The sequence below is a fragment of the Herpailurus yagouaroundi genome, unplaced genomic scaffold (genome assembly GCF_014898765.1).
Source record: "Herpailurus yagouaroundi ecotype Mexico unplaced genomic scaffold, PumYag 166, whole genome shotgun sequence".
Taxonomy (NCBI): Eukaryota; Metazoa; Chordata; class Mammalia; order Carnivora; family Felidae; genus Herpailurus; species Herpailurus yagouaroundi.
In genome coordinates, this window is record NW_024412407.1 from 1,491,614 (window position 1) to 1,509,937 (window position 18,324).

General features: G+C 55.1%; 2 protein-coding genes and 1 long non-coding RNA gene across 3 annotated transcripts; 1 reads left to right on the top strand and 2 right to left on the bottom strand.

The window, feature by feature from the left end:
* Window positions 1-704: 704 nt before the first annotated feature.
* On the bottom strand, window positions 705-5,869 carry HOXC10 (homeobox C10). The gene is made up of 2 exons (XM_040487910.1): window positions 5,001-5,869; window positions 705-1,838 (listed from the first exon to the last, which is right to left on the bottom strand). Exons 1-2 carry the CDS (start codon window positions 5,749-5,751, stop codon window positions 1,561-1,563), a joined length of 1,029 nt encoding a protein of 342 aa, XP_040343844.1. The 5' UTR covers window positions 5,752-5,869; the 3' UTR covers window positions 705-1,560.
* A 43-nt stretch (window positions 5,870-5,912) lies between these two features.
* LOC121038469 (uncharacterized) lies at window positions 5,913-9,546 on the top strand. Its single transcript, XR_005794370.1, has 2 exons — window positions 5,913-6,630; window positions 7,167-9,546. It is a non-coding gene; the product is annotated as an uncharacterized LOC121038469 (long non-coding RNA).
* A 5,194-nt stretch (window positions 9,547-14,740) lies between these two features.
* Window positions 14,741-18,324, bottom strand: HOXC11 (homeobox C11). Its single transcript, XM_040487922.1, has 2 exons — window positions 17,294-18,324; window positions 14,741-16,018 (listed from the first exon to the last, which is right to left on the bottom strand). Exons 1-2 carry the CDS (start codon window positions 17,973-17,975, stop codon window positions 15,786-15,788), a joined length of 915 nt encoding a protein of 304 aa, XP_040343856.1. The 5' UTR covers window positions 17,976-18,324; the 3' UTR covers window positions 14,741-15,785.

An 18,324-nucleotide genomic window follows, 5' to 3' on the forward strand; every position in this document is an offset into this window, starting at 1 on the left:
ACTGCGAGCGGCCACAAGGCAAGCCTGGGTTCTCAGCAAGCTCAGATGCCCGAAACACCTTCCTCCCTGTTGTGCCCGCGGCACGGCCGGGCACCTGGGGACGCCGCTAGTCCCCACTCCGCCGCCAAGAGAAGAACAAGAAACCGCTTCTCTTACCTTGTCGCCGCCTCCTCCTCCTGCCTCTGCCCGAGCTTCTGCTGCTGCTGTCGAGGGGGGGGGGGGGGCTGAGCTCCTCGTCCCCCTCCGGCGGTTAAGTTTATTCCTCTCCTTGGATAGGTGGGGGGCTCTTGGGGTTCCCCCAGCAGCGGTGGGGTGTGCCTGGCCCAGCACCCCAGGCAATCAGATCCGTCTGCTCCTCAAGATTGCAGTTTGCTCTCTGCCTCTTTCCCTCCTCCAGTCACCTTTAAATGCATCTTTTACTGCAGCACCACATTATATTTGCAGATCATAAAATCCACCTCTCGCGCGCACCAAGACCGTCCTGACATTACTGTTTTATGACCTTGACTTATTGTGGTCACCTGGATAATATTTAAATCAACGTTATGGTCTCTCACTTACATTAAACCCGCCAAGAGACATTCTAGAAAGGCTCTAGGAGATGAGTCAAACACAAAACACACACATCCACACACTCAGCCTCGTTGGGGGGGGGTGTTGCTAAAAAAAAAACATTTAAAAACAAAAAACCACCCATTTGAGGATTACGATTCTGGAAATTTATTAGGATTTTCTTCTCCATTAAGGAAGCTACATGCAAAAGATACAACATACAGAATATCTTTAAATAACACAACTCCCAGACAGGGACAGGGCGATATTTGGGAGGGGGGGGGAATTTCTGTCTTTGCTTCACTATGTTCTATTTTAAATTTTTAATTTTTTTTTTTTATTCCTCTGGATGGAATTTCTGAGGTGTCAGTGGCGGGGGGATGTGGGGGTGCTGGGAGGATTGGGAGAAAAGCAGAAAGCAGTACAAATACGAGACTTCAAGCAGATTCTCAGAGCAACCAGGAGGTAAAGACACGGAGAGGGTTTGCTGGAGGCGCTGGGCGCTACGACAAACACACAAAACACTAGCCGAACTTTCCAAAACGTCTATTATCCTAAGGAGGAAATGCAGCAAGGAAGGAGCGATTCTGACTGTGCTCTGCGAGATTACAGACCTTCTCTGGTTGATTTTTTTTTCCCCCTCTTTTCCCCCCTATGATCGGGTGGATTCGACCTTAACTTTGCTTGGAGGACAGGATGGTGTGTGTGAGTGCGTGGGTGAGTGAGGGGTTGACACACACACCAGCCACACTCCCACCCCTGTCTATGCGGGCACACCACACCCCACACCCCGGCACCCCATTTCTCATGCTTTAGGTGGATGCATCTTCGCAGCACGAACCATAGGTCCCTTGGAAGGAGAGTCTGAGGTCTTTGCCTTTTTTTGCAGGCGCGTTGCATTTATACTCAGGGAGGGAAAAAAAAAAAATATACCACCAGGCCAAAGGGGGGGGGGGGGGGGGAAGGCAGGGGGGGGGAGGGGGGGGGGGGGGAGGGGAGGCCGCGCGCTCAGGTGAAATTAAAATTGGAGGTCAGTTCCCGGATCCGATTCTCTCGGTTCATTTTCTTGAGTTTCATTCTGCGATTTTGAAACCAGATTTTGACTTGTCTGTCTGTAAGGTTAATGGTCTTGCTAATCTCCAGGCGGCGCTCTCGCGTCAAATACATATTGAACAGAAATTCTTTCTCCAATTCCAGCGTCTGGTGTTTAGTATAGGGGCACCTCTTCTTCCTTCCGCTCTTTGCTGTCAGCCAATTTCCTGTGGTGTTTTCTGCCTTTATCTCCTCTGTTAAAAATAACATTATTTACATAAGTATCCCTTGAAGAGGCAAACCCTCGCTGCTGCCAGCCAGCTGTGGGGGCGGCTGAGGGAGCACAGGGGGGCTGCTTTCACCCCACAGGCCTGACTGGTGGGGTCCTCTTGGGCTCAGGGCTCTTAGAATTTCTTTGGGGTCCTGACTTACATGGGGGGAAAGACAGACAGTTCTCGCCTCCAAAGCGTTTATTAATTAAATTACCCCAATCCACCTTGACCTAGCAGATTCTGAGTACTCCCACTCTCCCTCAGCTTCCTGACCCTGGCACGCGCTCTCAACCTCACCAGGCCCTCCCTCCTCTGTGTTTCATTCCAGTTCTGGAAAAATCCAACTAGAAGGAAAAGCGCCTCCCAGGCCTCATACAGGGTTGCAGAGTCCCCCCTGCTGCCTAGAGCAATTCCCAGAGAGCTTTGACCCCTTTCAACTCAGTGGAGGGATGTTGTCGCCTTAGGCTCTGTGGCCAGAGGCCACCGCAGCTGTCCCTGCACCAGACCCCCAGCCCTTGTTCCCACCTGAAGTGCCACAGAGCAACTCTGCCCCTTTCAATCTCCCGTTGCCAGCTCTTCCTCTCCTGGCCATTTCCCCCAGGTGTGAGTAGCTGAAGCAGGGTTGCTGGTGCAGGCAGCAGAGGTCAGGGGCAACAGCCCTGGGGCGTGCTGAGGGGTCCTCAGACAACTGCCCTAGCCATGGGACCTAAGGTCAAGGGAGAGAGATATCCTGAGGAAATGCAGCCTCCTGGAAATCTCCACCTAGTCTACAGAGATATGTATGCCTGTGCGTAGATGTGTATTCCTGTAGAGATGCACACTGTCACACATATGTACACACATAGGCACACACGTGTCTATTTATATAAGGAGACGCTATAGACATAGTGTGTGTTTCTCATTATCTTATTGACAACTTCTCTCCTTGGTACACATGTTGGCTGGAATGGACCAGCCTTGCTCCTCAAGCAGCAGAAGAGACCTTGGCCATCTTTTCTAGGGAAAAAAAACCCAGAGTCCAGACACTCAAGAAGGGCACCCAGCAAAGGGCTCTGCTGATGGCTCTGTGCTCTATCTCCCCGCTTTGCCAAATGAAACTGCCAGGTTCCTCGCTCTTATCTTCCTGGGGAGCGGGACGGGGCCCTGGGGGAATCAAGAGGCACACACACACACACAAAAGCAAACTTGAGGCTATAGTTTAAGACATTTGAATGTCCTTAATTCCGCTCCGGCCTCTGCACCTGCAGCCTCTTGCCAAATTGTTTCAAGGCTCTCCGCATCTAACTCTGTCCTATTTATTTTCTTATTGGGGTTGTTGGGTTTGGGGGGGGGAAGGGAGAAATTACAAATGAGGAAGTCTGGCCAAAAGCCCTCTTGGCTGTGGCCTGGTTGAGACACCATATGGGGGAGGGTGGTGAAAGCAAGAAAGGCAGAGGCAAAGTGCAGAGTTAGAGGGATTAGTTGGGGTGGAGGGGCTTAGGTTGTTGTGGACAGGGGAGGAGAGGAAGGGTTGCCTACCCCAACGGGGGCAGTCCCAGTTAGGAGGTAGACTTGTTAACCTTGACTTTGCTTTTGGTGGGGGGTTAGGAGGCAGGTTTTCCCATCCTAAAATTGTGTCCCAACAAAGCTCAGAGCCTGGGGAGGGGGCACAAAATTAAACTTTCACACTGCACAGGTGCCACAGGGAAGCCTCCGTGGGTGTGTGTACCTCACCCCTGCAGCCTCATGAACACACCCGTGCTCATCTTCTGGCTGAGGAGACACCCAAGAGGGCAAAGCTCTACCCTTGCCCGCCAAAACAGTGTGTGTGCGTGTGTGCGTGTCTGAGAGGGAGCGGGCATGCGTGAGTGTGCGCGAAGCCTGAGAGAGGCGTGTGTGTGAGTGTGACACAGGTCGCCGCCAGGCATGCGTGTGCGCCGCATCCATATACAAAGCGCCACAAGATCCAGGCCGCCCCCAGCCTGCTCAGCTCTCTCTCAGTATTCCATCTCCCTCTACACCCAAAGAGCCCCATTTATATGCAGCCTCCAGTAGCCAGTGCCATGGGAAACAGGTTTATTCCTCTCCTCCCAGTTGGGCCTTTTCTGATGTTTTTTGTTTCAACTTTTCAGGGAAAGTCGGTCCCCTCAGGCTCCCTCCGCTGCTCCCATTCCCCCCACATTCTTTCTCCAGGTGTCAGAGAAAGGTCCTGGAGGCCCCCAGTTCCTGCAGCAGAAATGAATCTTGAACCCTGAGCTTGAACTCTGGATAGGCTTTCTCTCTCCAACCCAAATCACGATGAAATCCAACTAAAGCAACATTCCCTTTCAGGAGAAGACCGCTTGCCACGCACACAGAAATTTTCCAACCACTCATTTGTAAGCTGCTTTTGGAAGACAACGAAAAAAAAATTTTTTTTTTGAAATTTAAGTAGAGAAAGAAAAAGGAAAAAAAAATTAACAGGGGAGACAAAAAAGAACTTACAACATCCCAAATGCCCTGTTCCAACGCCATCCCCAAGCCAGGCGTTTGGGGGAGGGAGGGAGGGACGTGGCGGTCAGCCCTTCACCTCCACCTCTTTCTGCCCCAGCCGCGCTGCCTGAGGCCCCCCCCAGCTGAGCCCAAACCGCAGGAGCCCAAACCACAAGCACAAATCAGACTCACAAACAACAAATCGCGCTTCGAAGGAAACAATTTTCAACTGGGAAAACGCAGGAAAGCGAAATCCCCCTTCTCCTAAGCCTTCCCTAGTCCCTGGCCCAAGATCGCCATTTTAAGCTTTTTGCCAGCTTCTGACCCGTATGGGGGACATCAGCCCCCCCAGTCACCACCGCAAAGCAAGCAAACCGAAGCCAGCACGCGCCCGGGAGCCGTCATCAGCCCTGGGCAGCACAAGGCGCCTGCAGGCTGCCCGCGGTGCGCACCACTCCCGGGTCTCGGCGCCCACGGCCGCTGCCGGCCCGGCCCCTCCACTCTGCCGCTTACCTTCCTTAGCCAAATGACGCGCCACCAGCCTGGCGCTCAGCAGACACGAGTCGCAAGCCGGGATCACATTCCCGGGACCGTCCAGGGCCTCCTCGGCCCAACCCTCCCCTTGCCCCCGCCCCAGCCACGAAGACCAAGTGCCCGAGCGTCCCAGCCGGGCCGCGGCCCAGGCGGCCTTACCTTTCGCTTCGTTATCCGAGGTGTCTGGGCTGGAGTCCGCGGTTTTGGCCCGCTCCTTTTCGCTCTCCAAGGGGCTGCCTTTTGGGCCCGCCAGGCTCTGCTCGGTCTTGATCTCATTGGGGCTAGGGGTCTGGCTGTCGGACTTGGGGGTCTCAGGGAAACTCACTTTGCCCCCGAGCTGGGGCGACTCCAGATGTTCGGCGCGCGGGTTGAGACTGGCCCGCTGCTCAAAAGGGGCTTCGAAGTCGTTGGCCCCGGCACAGTGGGGCGGCTTGTCCAGCGCGGAGTAGCTCGGGCTGGCGCGGTAGTAGCTGGGCACGGGTACCTCGTGCTCCCCGAGGCAGGACTCCTGCAGGGGGTGGGAGTAGAGAGCTGCCTCGGGGCCACTTTTCGCCCGCTTCTCTGCGCTGTACATGCAGCAGACATTCTCCTCCTTGACACTAGGTGGGTAGGAGCAGGAGGACAGCGGCCTGCCAACAGGTTGTTCCAGGCGGTAGGTGGCTTTGGGGTCGCCCCAGGAGTCCAGCTGCGAGAGGTAGGACGGGTAGGTGTTGAGGGCGAGGTTGGGGCTGCTGCCCTCGTCCCTCTTGGAGAGCGAGGGCGCGAGCCCGCAGCCCCTCATCACCCCGCAGTTGAAGTCACTCCCAGATTGCATATACATGCCTGCGCTCCGGCTATAGCGCTCTCCTCCGCCGGGCGCAGCCAAGGGCTCAGCGTACGAGTTCGGAGTTACATTGCGAGGGCATGTCATTTTCAGAGAGAGGGGTTTTTAAGGAGCAATACTACAGCGGAGGAGCTGACATCTTTTTTTTTCCCCATCCGGGAGGGGGGGCGGTTGGAGGGGCGGGAGGGAAAAGAAGGGGAGGGGGGGGAAATATCAGCTCCATAATTATCCGCGCATTCAGTCCTCACCATGTGACGGCTAGACCAATGGGATTTGAAAATGGCCTTGATGATTCAGACGGCCGTGACGTCAGCGGGGTCAAGTTGTCGGCAGGCGGAGCGCGCAGCGTGGAGTAACAGCGCCACCTAGCAGCCGCCTCGGGGTAGGGGCGCCGGAGCCCTTCCCCGCGAACAAAGGAAGCGCCCCCGGGGCGGCAGGGGCAGGAGAGGGGTGGAGGAAGGTGGGAGGGGGGGGGGGTTCTAGGAAGAATGGGGTTTGTTTACCCGGGAACAAGCCTGTAACTCTTGGGGAAAGTGGGGCGGAGAGGGGGGAAATGCAGGAGAGAGGGAGAGATCAAGGCATCTCGGGGCTCAAAACAGTCAAATTCAAATTAAAAGGTCAAGACACGATTCAGGTACTTCTTCCCTTCGCTTCACCTCTTCTTTTCCTCTCCTGGCCTCTGGGCCCCGCTTCTTCCCTTGGGATGGGTGTGGGGTGAACTTGGTGGGGAGGGCTCCAGTGGGCAGAGAAAGGGAGAAAAAGTTAAGGAATCCCAAACAGAACTAAACTTCCTGCTCTCCCGCGTCCCGGTTCGCTGGGCTTGGCCCGGGAGCTCAGTTCCCGGACCTCTCCGCTCATGGAAGCTGGTTGAGTTCTAAGTGCCCCGTGGGGCTTGACGGAGGAACCTCCCGTGTCTGGAGTGGACCAAGGAGGGGGTCACCATCACTTCAGGACTGCTCCAGGAGGGTAAAGGAGGTTTCCAGTGGATCTAGGGGTCGGGGGAGGAGGAAGCTGAAGACCAGAGGCACCGGCTCCCCGACTCCAGGAGCGCAGCCCGGCCTTTGCAGGGTGGGCGGCTCCTGGGTCACCATCTCAGGGGCTGGAAGGCTTTGGCCTTGGAGTCGGTTCGGCTGCTTTGCTGCAGGCCTTGGCGGCCCTCGCTTTCCAATTGACCTTGCCCCCACTAAAACAGGGAATATTCCCAGAGAGAAAGAGGGAGCCCGCGGGGCCTCCGCTGGTTTGTGGGGAGTCACGTATCACACGGGGAAACTAGGACACCAGATGCGACAAAATCCTACCCGGAGACGTGTCCTTTGCAGAGCGAATGGGCTGGGGGGGGGGGCCGATTTTAAATGGGGGAGAGGAACCAGCCTGTTTTTGTGGGTTTTATTTTTTAATAAAGGGAAAGGAGAAATAAGGGACAGGGTATATTTTAAATAGTTCTTTCCGTTTCTCCATGGCCTTTCTCCCAAAGCGAACTAAACTCTCCACCCCTTCCTCAGGAAACGGAATCTGGAGAATAACTTGTCTTTCCGGTTGCCCCGCATTTCCCCCCACCCCGGACGAAGCCCGGGGTTTCGATTTTCCAAAGGGCTGGAGTCTGGCAAGGCAAGGACCGGTGCTCAGGGCGCCCTGGCGTGGAGTGTGGAGGCTGGATCGCTCCTGGAGAGGCCCAAGCCAGCGGCTGCTAGAAAAGGACTTCGGAAAGAAATCAGCCGAACTCTCTCATCCAGGGGGCAAGAGAGGAGGCACAGGGGTCCCTGGACCCCCGGGAATCCTGGAAGAAAACGTGTAATGTGTGACTTGTTTGCAGGGCCAGCCAGGGGGAGAGTAGAAAGGGTTTTGTGTTTTCATTTGCAGGGGTCGCCGTGGGCTCGGCGCAGGGGTTGGCCGGGGCAAGGTTAGGCTGTTTAGGCCCCAGACGAGACTTGGGACAGCCCGGGCGGCACTCAATCCAGGGAGCCATTTGTCCCACCGCCCACCCCGCGGGAAACGGCGGAGACTTTATGGCCACTCTGTTTGTATTATCTGCATAAGTCTTTCCCCACCAGTTTGATCGAAACTGTTCGCTTTTACGAGGACCCAACGAAAATTCCCCGTCATATTTATCAGCCGGGGATAAAAATTTAGTATGGGAACTGATATTTCCTCATTTATGGGGCGATGAAATTAAAGACCAAAGCAATTGAGAATTATATGGCTTTGGGGGGGTTCCCTCCCCCCCTCTTTCACATCTCCTTTATTTTCCCGCCTGGTGTGCCTGTCCCTGGAGTTTGGCGTCCCAGTCTCCTGCCCTTGCCCCCTGTTTGGGGGTCTGCTGGGCCCTCTCCTTCACACCCAGGTACCGCTTGGCCAACCTTAGCTTTTCCTAGTTTTTCTCTCGGTGTCCGTAGCTGGGGGCCTCCCGGAGCCTCTGCCCCGGCCACGCTGGGATCTGGCTGGGGTGGTGGAGGGTTGCCAAGAGCTTCGCAGGGGAAGAATGGGAGCCCAGCCTGGGAGGGGGCAAGGAAGGGGGTGGGGGTGAAGAGGACAAACTCCAGATTACCTCTCAAAAACAGCAAGCCCCAAGACTTAACCTGGGGAACTAACGGGAGAGGAGCGGAGTCACTCCGCCTCCGGACCGGCTCTCCCTACCAGCCCGACACCCACCCCAAACTCACTCCTTACCTCAGCCATGGGAGGGGTTGGAGTCGCTTCAGAATTCTTGCCATTATTAATGGAAATTATCTCCCCCCCCCCCCCCCGGGGAGAAGGAGCCTCTCGCCTCGGCTCTCACCTCCTCACAAGAACGAATAGTGTTTAAAGTTGAAATAATTAAAAGTATGATAAACACGGCCCATTAATGAAAAAAGAAATCAAATTCATCAGCCTAAGTGGGACCCCCGGTGGGACAAACGTTTGCCTCTAATTACGCAGGATAAACGCAAACCCGGAGCTGTTAAACGAGACCCCGAGAGGACGCAGACTTGAATAACTTGTTGGGTTTTTGCAGACTTTGGGATTCTGCCCCAGTGGAGGCGAAAGAAAGGAAAGCGGGAGGGTGAGGATGGGGGCGAGGGGGGCATTTGAGCGGGTCCAAGGAAGTACAGTCGGATGTGGGTCCCAGCCCTGCCCCCTTGGGCTCCGTCTTTTCCGAGGCCACGAGCAAAGGCCGCTTCCGTCCTATTGTCCGGGCCTGGCGTTCAAAGGCACTCGGGCTGCCACGGCCAAGCCGCTGCCGGCACCCACCGGCCCTACCCCGCAGAGCCAAGACCCTCAGGCCTGCGCCCCTGGGGAACTGGATTGGGGTCCAGAGAAGTCTGCGCTGCTGCATTCACCCTGTTAAACCATTTTCCCAACTTTCCGGGAGGGCTGAGAGACCTGTGCCTATGTCTGACGCCGGGGCTCCCCTTCTTGCCTCAATTTGGGGATGTGAAAATCCAAGGGCTGCCGGCCAGACCAGTGCTCAGGCTGTGCCTACTTGTCGACCAATCCCACCCACCCGGAGAACCCTGGCATTGTGTGCGCCTCTTCCCGGTAGGACAGCAGAACCTGGAAGGGCAGCAGGGATGGGGGGCTGGGCCTGTGGGACTGGGAGTAAGAGAGCGGACAAGGGTGCTCCTTGCTAGCTCCTTGCATATTCCAGGAACATCGGTGGTTCCAGAGGGCAGGCTGAGGGCTGGGGCACTAGGGGTCCCCATGTGAAAACAGAAGAAGGAAAATGTAGTGCTCAACGAACAGAAAGGGACCGCGACTGTTTTCCGGGCTCTAGCCCTCCAAGTGCCCCCCAGAAACACCCCGATTTTTCCAAGAAAAAATTAGAGTTTCTCAAAGAGGCTCAGGAAATCATCTGGGAAATTCCAAAGGTGAAGTGAAAAAAGGAAGAGTGTCTCTCCCTTTGGGCTAAAATAATAAAATAAAATAATAATGAAGTTTGTGTGTTGAAATCTCTTCAAGTGAAATGGAAAACAAAATCACACCAGTGGTGAAAGTTGCAGGAGGTTTTCCTCTTGTTTTGGAGGCCCAGACAAATCATTTTCATCCCAAAACTTGAAGGAAAAATTTGCTTTTGACTTCACTGACACAAGGCTCTGGCCAGGCTGAGCTGGGAGCAGGGAAATCCTGGGCAAACTGAAGAATGCTCAGAAGCCCAGGAAGGCGATTTTCAAACAGGTATGAGAGAGACATGGGAGACCCAGGACACTTGGAGGGACCTCTAGTCCACTCCGGATCTCACAGCCACCCTGGCAACCCGGCCGTCAGAGTTCCTCTCACATCTGGACGTTGTACACATTTGCACCCAGATGCTATGGAATTTACCCGTTCACGTACTTGTCGAAATTGCGCTTAGTTGTGTGCACACAGCCACAAACAGTCACCTTTACCTAAAAAACAACGCTCCCTGCACTCCCCATATCCTGAAGTCTGATAATCTAAGCCAGCACAACTGCATTCTTGCCCTGCCGAAGCCGGCCAGTAATTTTGCTTTGCCTCTTGAATCGAAACCAGACAGAAGAGACTTTGGAAAGAAGCTTGGAGAGAAGGAGACAGATGGGAGTGTGTCTTTGTCAGGGGGAGCCTTGCCCCCCACTTTAGCGATTTGCTCCCAAGTTGCCCCAGTAGATTGGGTTTCCAGCGGGAAGTCAGGGCTGTGGTCGGGCCGGCTTGCTCCGGAGAAAAACCCCATTCCTCCCTTACCGACTAAATTCCTTTTCGGAGATCCGTTTTCCATCTTTTTTTTCCCCTTCCTTCCTTCCTTCCTTTTTGTTCATCCTTCTTTCTCTCCCTTTATTTGGTTCTTTCTCTTTCTCTTTTTCTTTCCTTCTTTTCCCCCTGCAATTTCTTTTTTCCTTCATTTTTTCTGATCTCTCCTCTTTCTCAATTCATCGTTTTCTTCATGTCCTTCTTCCCTTTTTCTTCCTTCGTTACACAATTTGTTCTTTGCTCTTGTCCTTCCTCCTCAATGTTTTCCTTCCCCCCTGACTTTCTCCATACCCTCCCCCCCCCCTGCCAACCTTTCTTGTTTTTCTCTGTTGTGCAGGGTTCAGGGAGGGGAAGGCGCCAGGCTCGGTCGCATCTCTCCCCAGCCTCACTGCTCAGGCTTGGAGTTGACCTTCTCCTGCCTTCAGCCTTAATAACTCGGCTCCTTACAAGGCGAAGTGTATGGCTGCCAGCGGCCGGCGGCCAGGCCTCAGCAGTCGCCATTAGAGGAAAAGAAAAGCGGGCGCTGGGGCCCGTTCCTACTGACTCCGATGGCTCCCTGAAGGGCCCGGTTCGAGGGCTCAGGTGTCTTCAATTCCATCACCGCAAAGGAGGCTCGTCCACCAGGTCTGTCTTTGGAGAAGTCGCTCCACCTTTGTCCTGATCTCCAGAGCTGAACAGTAAAATAGCCTTGACTTGAGCCCAACTGGCATCCCCAAGGCTGAGGAAATGAAGGAGTGGGGTTCTGTCAGTCCCAGACGAGTGGGGGGGGGGGACAGATCCAAGGGGTCACTGGTGGGCTTAGCAGCCCAAAGCCATGTTCCCACATGAGCACCTTTGTTCTCTGAGCTTCCGGACTGCAGCCTGCTGGCCCTCCTTCTCCTTCAGTCTTGCAAAACCACTCAAGCCCTGGAACCTCTGGGCAGGAATTTCTTGGCGTTTTGAATCCTGTCTTTCTTCAAAACCCAGTGTGGACCTTGCAAGAAACAGGGAGGCAAAACTATGTGTGTAGACTCTCCCAAATCAGCGGTCTGAGTCAAGGTTATGGGTCTCTACTTTGTGCAGTGGGTTGAGGGAGTGTTTGGGGCTGTGTGTGTGTGTGTGGGGGGGGAATGATGTCTGCAAGAGAACAAGAGGGTGTCATGGGGAATGTCTGGGCCTGCTGACATTGTCCGAACTTTGGGGGTCTGTGAGGGTATGTCTCAAGAGCTGAGTGGCGGGGACTCTTGCAGGCCCACAGCCTCTGTTAGCCGGTAGCCCCCAAAGCTGGGTTCAAGGTGGGCCTCAGGAAGAAGCGGACTCCAACCTTTAAGCCTTGTTTTGCCTGAGGCAGAGCGAGGCAGCTTCAGACACCACTGCCTCCCCCACCCGGGCCCCAGAACCTCTCTCCCCACAACCTCCCAAAGATCCTGAAATTTCATTCCATGGCGAAACCAAAAGTTTAAGTTTTTTAAAAAGGGAGGAGGAATCTTGTAAAACTTTTTATGCCAAACAAAGTTATAAAAACTTCCCGGGCGTTGCCTTTTCCAAAGGTTTATATGAATAATAAAGAGTGTAGTCGCGTGCACAGGGTTCTGGCGGGCTCGGAGCAGGGAGGGTTCAGCAAACAGCATTATCCCGCCCTGGGGCACCAGGAAACCCCTGGGACTGCCCCCTTGAGGGAATATTGGCCCAGAAACGAATTGCCCTACAGAGTCCTGAGAGGGGCGGGGAGAGGGAAGGGGTGGCGCCCTTGACTTCCTTGAAGTTCAAAGTTCTTCTTTGCTCTGGTGAGAAAATCCCTCTCTGCCCTCAGTCCACTCGAGAAAAAAGCCCCAAGTAGTTTTTCTCCCTCTGGTGGAGAAGTGGCTCTAGGTATGCCCATGTCGGTTTACCTTTCAGACACCTGGTCTGCATCTTTCTGGCTTCCCCAAAGCAGAACTGCCCGTCCTCTCCATCCGGGACACCTAGAACGTGTGGGCTTTCTCTCAGGGGTGCTTGGTGGGGTTGTGTGAGCTGTCTTTCAAGGGGCCCTGGCATCCCAATTCCTCAGCAACCCAGGGGTCTGAGGGACAAAGAAACCCCAGCGCAAGGCTGGCCCCAACCTATTTCTCCCTGCAAATTCCCAAAGTTCCCCCTGCACCCCTAAAGCCCGTAGCGAGAGGGGGAGGGGCCCAGAGTGCTCTCTCTCAGCCCACACCACTTAATACCCTTGTAAACTCCCACGTGCGCTATAAACTTGGATTTTTACAACCAACATTCCTCCTTAGCTCCGAGAAACTTTGAACTCGGCCTCGGGTTTATTTACTGGGGGGGTGGGGGGGGTGGGGGAGCTGGGAGCTGAGAAAAGCTGGAAGAGAAGAGGGGGGAAATGCGGGGCAAGAGGGTAATGGCGTGGGGGTCTGGGGTGTGTTGGGGGAGCCAAGACCATCCGCTGTGGGTTTGTTTACTATTTAGAGCGGAAGCATTTTCTAACACAGGCCAGACTGGGTCGTTAAGGGCGAAATGAAACTGGGTTTAGAGGCGCGGGGGGGTGCTTTATGGCGGCGTCTAGACGAAGATCTTTTGTTCCCGGCCAGCGCCTCGGCTGGAGGGGATTACCCAGAGAGGCTGAGCCCAGAATGCCCCTGACCGGCGAGGGGGGTTGGACGTCCCAGGGGCCAGAAGGTGGGTTTGTTTGGGGGACAGAGACCCCTTTTTTCTCTTTTTAGAGGGTCGCCAAGGACTGGCAGGTTCCTGGGCCGGGGTCACAGAAGCCTTTGTTTTTCTTTTGCTATGACCACCCCCCCACACACACACACCCGCACCCCCAGCCTTCCGAAATCCCTTCTGGGGCCAGGGATCTTTCCTGGGATGCATCTTGCAGGGAAAGTGGTAGTTGTAGGTTTTAAATCTTTTTCTCCAAAATCACTATCCATTCAGAGATTAATATTTTGCCTTATAAACAGGTTTGCTCTATAGAGTTATCTCCATCTTATTTTATAGGCAACATGGCCAGCAGGCCAACAGTATTCCTTCATACGACTAGGGGATAAATATCATGGCTAGAGGGGTCTTGCGCATACACATACACACACACACAGAGGACCCTCAGTTGCATTATTGCTGACGCTCATAAACACTGCCAGTGGTTACACACCACAGAGGACACAAGCCCTTAATGTGCATGTGGTCAGGTTTACTCCATCCTACAGCAAAAAGTATACATATAATATCCCTTCTCATGTGCACCCATAGGTACACTGACTTAAAATATTTGTGTGTGGGCACATAAGGGAATTGTGGGGCTGCCTATATACCTTAGCTTGCAAATTCCATCTGAAGACTCACATGTACACATTACAGATTCAGATACTTAAGCTGCATGGATCCCTGTCATCAAAAACAACGACGGAGCCTGGATGTGATTGTCCACCCTCAAGGTGTTTTGCCTTTCATTCCACAGAGGTGTACTGACCAAAACATTTTCTTTGACTTATATAAGAACAGTTTCCAAAGACACGGAAAAGATGAGAAGAATTAGTTCCAAATCTTTGCCCCTAAGTAACGAATTTGGAGCAGAGACTGACAGAGTGCCCCCACTGACAGCACTTGAAAGGACTGTGGTTATCTTTATACCAAAAAAAAAAAAAAAAAAAAAAAAAGCAGCAAATATAGATGGGTGTGGTGAATCTCCCCATGGGTCACCTCCTTATCCGGTACCCCACCTCATGCCAACCCTTTACAAAACAAATCTCTGGGGCTTTCTACTCTGGGAGACCCAATGTATAAACATCAGGGTGGCCCCAATCTAGCATCTAGTTGTGTCTGGAGGACGGACCCTGGCCATTTGTGCCTGAGGGGAGGGGGGCCGGCCCTACCTTTCCACCCTCAGGGGCCAGTCTTGGTGAAGAAAGGGAGGGGGCTGGTTTCTCCTCCTCTCCCCTCCCTCCTTCAAAACTGTATATAAAAATTCCAATACAGTCTTCTCATGGAGAAAAAAAAAAAAAATGAAAGCCCTACCCTCAACCCTGCACATTTAACTGCGACAGACGGAGACATCTGGCGGGAGGGCGGTGGAGCCAAGAAAATTCCTATAAATTTAAATTCGATGATGGTTACAATTAACTCCACAACAAACGTGTACTTAAACAGAAAGCGTTGCTGGGAGTTTGGACGCGGCTCGGGCTGCACGTGAGAAAGGAGAGCTTTAAGAGTAGCACCGGAATGTCCTCAGCTTGAGAGCAGGAGGAAGCTACCGCCAGGCTCTGCCCCAGCCAGTGGAGTGAGGGTGCAGGCTCACCAGCTCCGGCCTACCTCAACTTCACCAGCCCGTCCTCACCAGCTGGGCTCTCCCCGCCTTCCTCCTCCTCCGCCTTGGGAGCGCTGAGGATTTTAAGAGGAGAGGGGCTAATAAAAGGGTCAAATAAAATCATAATATTGAACAGAATGAAATATCTTTATTTGCCACCAAAAAAAAAAAATTCACAGCAATCCCTCTGGGACGGGAGTAGGGTGGGGATTGCACACGTACACGCGCACTCACGCACATGGAGAGAGATAGATGATTGGAATCTCATTCCAGGCGAGTCCTCCCCCCCCCCCACCCCGTCCCCTCTGGGTAGAAAGCAACGCTTGTGAAATTTATTTACAAAAATTCAGGCCCCAGCATGGGGGAGGCGCCCAATCCCACCTCCCTACGGCTTCCTCCACCCCAATCTTTTTTTTTTCCCTTTAAAAAAAAAAAAAAGGGAAGTAACAACTGCATAGACTATGTAGCTATAAATCCATGGAGTGGGGCACGTTTGGAAATAGGTTAGGAAACCTCAATGCACCAGTTAAGAAATTTCAAAAAAGGACTCTACACGTTCACGGGGGAGAACAACTAGGCTCAGGCGGGGCCTGGGCGCAGACGGAGGTAGGACAAGGACTTTGCACACCTAACACCAGGTCGAAGGTACAGAAATTTCACAGCAAGGCAGGATCACATTTAGCTGCCCCCTAGCAGTGGGGCTAGGTGGGATAGGGGCGGGGAGCCCGAGATGTCTCCCCTCGCAGACACGGTGTCTTAGCAGATCTTTTCACTTGGGCAAAGGAAGGCTTTTGGTTCAAGGATTGTTCTCTCAGGCGCCCACGACTCTCGCCCCTCCCCCACCCAATCCAAGCAGCAAGACATCGTCGCGAGGTGTGTTTTCTTTTAAATAAAGAGTCTTGGCCTCGGCGCCAGCTATGTCCACTCGCCTTGGGTCGGACACTTCCCTTCCACCCTCTTTCCAGGCTCGGTCCCTGTCCCACAGCGAGAGTCAGACGGAAGGTGAAGGAGGTTCCAGAAAGAAGTGCGGGCGACGGCGGTGGGGGCCAGCCCTGGCCACAGTCCAGTTTTCCACCCGCGGAAAGAAGGCGAGTTAGAAAATAAAAAATAAAAATAAAATAAAATAATTTCCCCCTTTCCCCCCCCTCCCCCAAAAGGGCCCGGTCTGCGGTTACAGCAGAGGGTTTCCCGAGAAATACTGCAGCCGGTCTCTGCTTAGTTTTTTTTCTTTCATCCTTCTGTTCTGAAACCAAATTTTCACTTGTCGGTCCGTCAGGTTCAGCATCCGGGACAGCTGCAGCCGCTTCTCTTTGTTGATATACACGTTGAAGAAAAACTCTCGCTCGAGTTCCCGGATCTGGAATTTCGAATAAGGGCAGCGCTTCTTGCGGGTGCGGGGGGCGTCTGGAGGGGAGGGGAGGGGGCAAGTGCGAGGAGAGGGGAGAGAGACACGTGAGACCCGGGCGACCCCAGCCCGCTGAGCGCTCAGCGGCCCTTCTCCCAGCCCACCGCCAGGCAGCCCTCCCGCCGGGCCGGCCTGCTCTCCTAGCCCCGGCCGCGGTGCTGGGGCAAGCCCCGGACCCCCTGCCAGGTCCGGCTCGTCCGATCCCGGCCACCGCAGGGTCGGCGCCCCTCCCCTCGGGCGAGAGCCTTGGCTGACGGAGTCTGGGGGAGAAGGAAGCCACCGGGCCAAGTGCGTCCCGGGGCGGGGGGGGGGGGGGGGACGCCTGCCCAGCCGCTGTCCTCTGCCCCTTCCTGCGCTGCCCTCCTAGTGGCTCTGAGAACCCACCACCCTTCCCCCCCCCCCCAAATCTAGGGGGACCGCGGAGAACAGGCGCGAAGAAGTGAGATCGGGCGGGAGCAGTGGGGAGGAGGGGAGGAAGCGAGCAGGCACCAAAGCCACCCGAGAGCCGCTTCCGGGGGCCCTGGCGCCCCAGGACGCCCGGCGGGGCCGCGCCTGCCCAGCTACCGGGCTAGGCCGGCGCTGAGGCCGAGGACCGCAGTGAAACACGGAGACCCAGGCCTGGAGCCTAGGGAGCCCCCTGAGCCGCCTCTCCCCACCCCCTGTCGCCAGGCTCCCCCCGGCTGGCTGGCTGGGGTTCTGCTCAAGGACCCGCGAACACATAGTTTGAACATTTCAAAAATAGTTTTTAAAAGAAGCAGAGCAGTCCCGGCTGGCCTCTCCGGTCTCAGGTTCTGCTCCATTGCCTCTCCCCCACCACTCCCCCTCTCTGAGTTTCTCCCTGTCTTTCCCTCGCCCTCCCCTTTCTCCCCCTCCACCCCTCCCCTCCGTCCCACCCCCCCGGCAGCCCGGCTCCCCATCCTTCCTTAAATGCTCTTCTAAGTTCACGATCAAAGTTAATATCGCTCGCGATGGTGGCGCTTTTAAAAATTTCACAGACCGAGGGAGATAACGGGGAGGGGGGTTCACCCGGCTTTTCCAAAGAGCCCTTTTCCCTCCCTCCCCACCCCTTCTCCATCGTAAAAAGTCGAGTCGTTGGGAGAGAGGGCTTTGTAGGTTATAATAAAATCCTTTGAATGCTTATAAAACTCCACATAAAATCGGACTGACCCAAAACACGAGGCCGTCCCCGCTCCCCTCGCCTCCCCCCTGCTCTCGCCCTCCCTCTCCCGCTCCCTCCCGCGCTGCCCGCCTGTATCCCGGCCGCTGCTACCTACTGGGGGCGGCTCCCTTGGCCGGCTCCTTGGCCGCCGAGTGGGCTGAACCGGACGAGCTGGGATTCGTGTTTTCCTCCTCGGCCTCGGCCTCGGCCCCCGCCTCAGCCCGGGACGCCAGTCCCGAGGCCGGGGGCGCCTCAGGCTCCCCCTTGGCCTCGCCCTTGCCCGGGCAGGGGGGCTCGGCCGGCGCGTCGCCGCCGCCGCAGTAGGCGTTGTCGAAGAAACGGTCGAAGGCTTGAGGCAGGACGCTGTTCTTGTTGACTGAGGAGTAGAAGCCGGCGGGGGTTGCGTGCGGGGCGCTGGGGTGGTGGTGGCCGCCGTAGGAGCCTTCGTTTTTCATGAGGATCTCGGTGACCGTGGAAGGAGGCAGGCACTCCCGGTGCATGAGCTCGTCGGCCGCCGCATAGCAGGAGGAGTAGCTGTTCCGGTGGTGCCACTTGCCGGATGGCTCCAGGCCGTAGGAGACCTCCCGGACCGGGGGCACTTGGGCTGAGTAGGGGTAGGAGATCTGTCGAGAGGGGGCCTGGGGCAGGAAGGAGGAGACCGTGGAGAACTCGGGCACGTAGTAAGTGCAACTGGGCAGATAGAGGTTGGAGGCGCAGCTCCCTCGCTCGCCGAAATCAGCGCCCCTCTCCTTGCGCGACGGCGAGCAGAAGTTGCCCAGGTTGACCGAGTTAAACATCGTTCTCTTCTCCTGCCGGCTCCAGATGGAGGTTTTGGACCCGATCTAGCGAGGGGGGAAAATTTGGGAAGGCGAGATGACGCGTTATCCGTCTTAGTCTCTCTCCCCGAGCACGTGATCCAAAGTAGATATTGTCATATATCAGTTCGGAGCACTTCGCAGACGTAGGAGGGGTTCTCTCTTAGGTAAGATGGGGACGTTCAGGCGATTGGTTTGCAAACACCGCAGAAACATTATGAAAATCAATTGCAGATTTGTATTCGTTTTTCTCTCGTCACTCCCCTCCTCTCCATTCCACAGAGCGAGCAAAGGAGGAGAGAGAGGGTTGGGGTGGGGTGGGCGGTGGGAT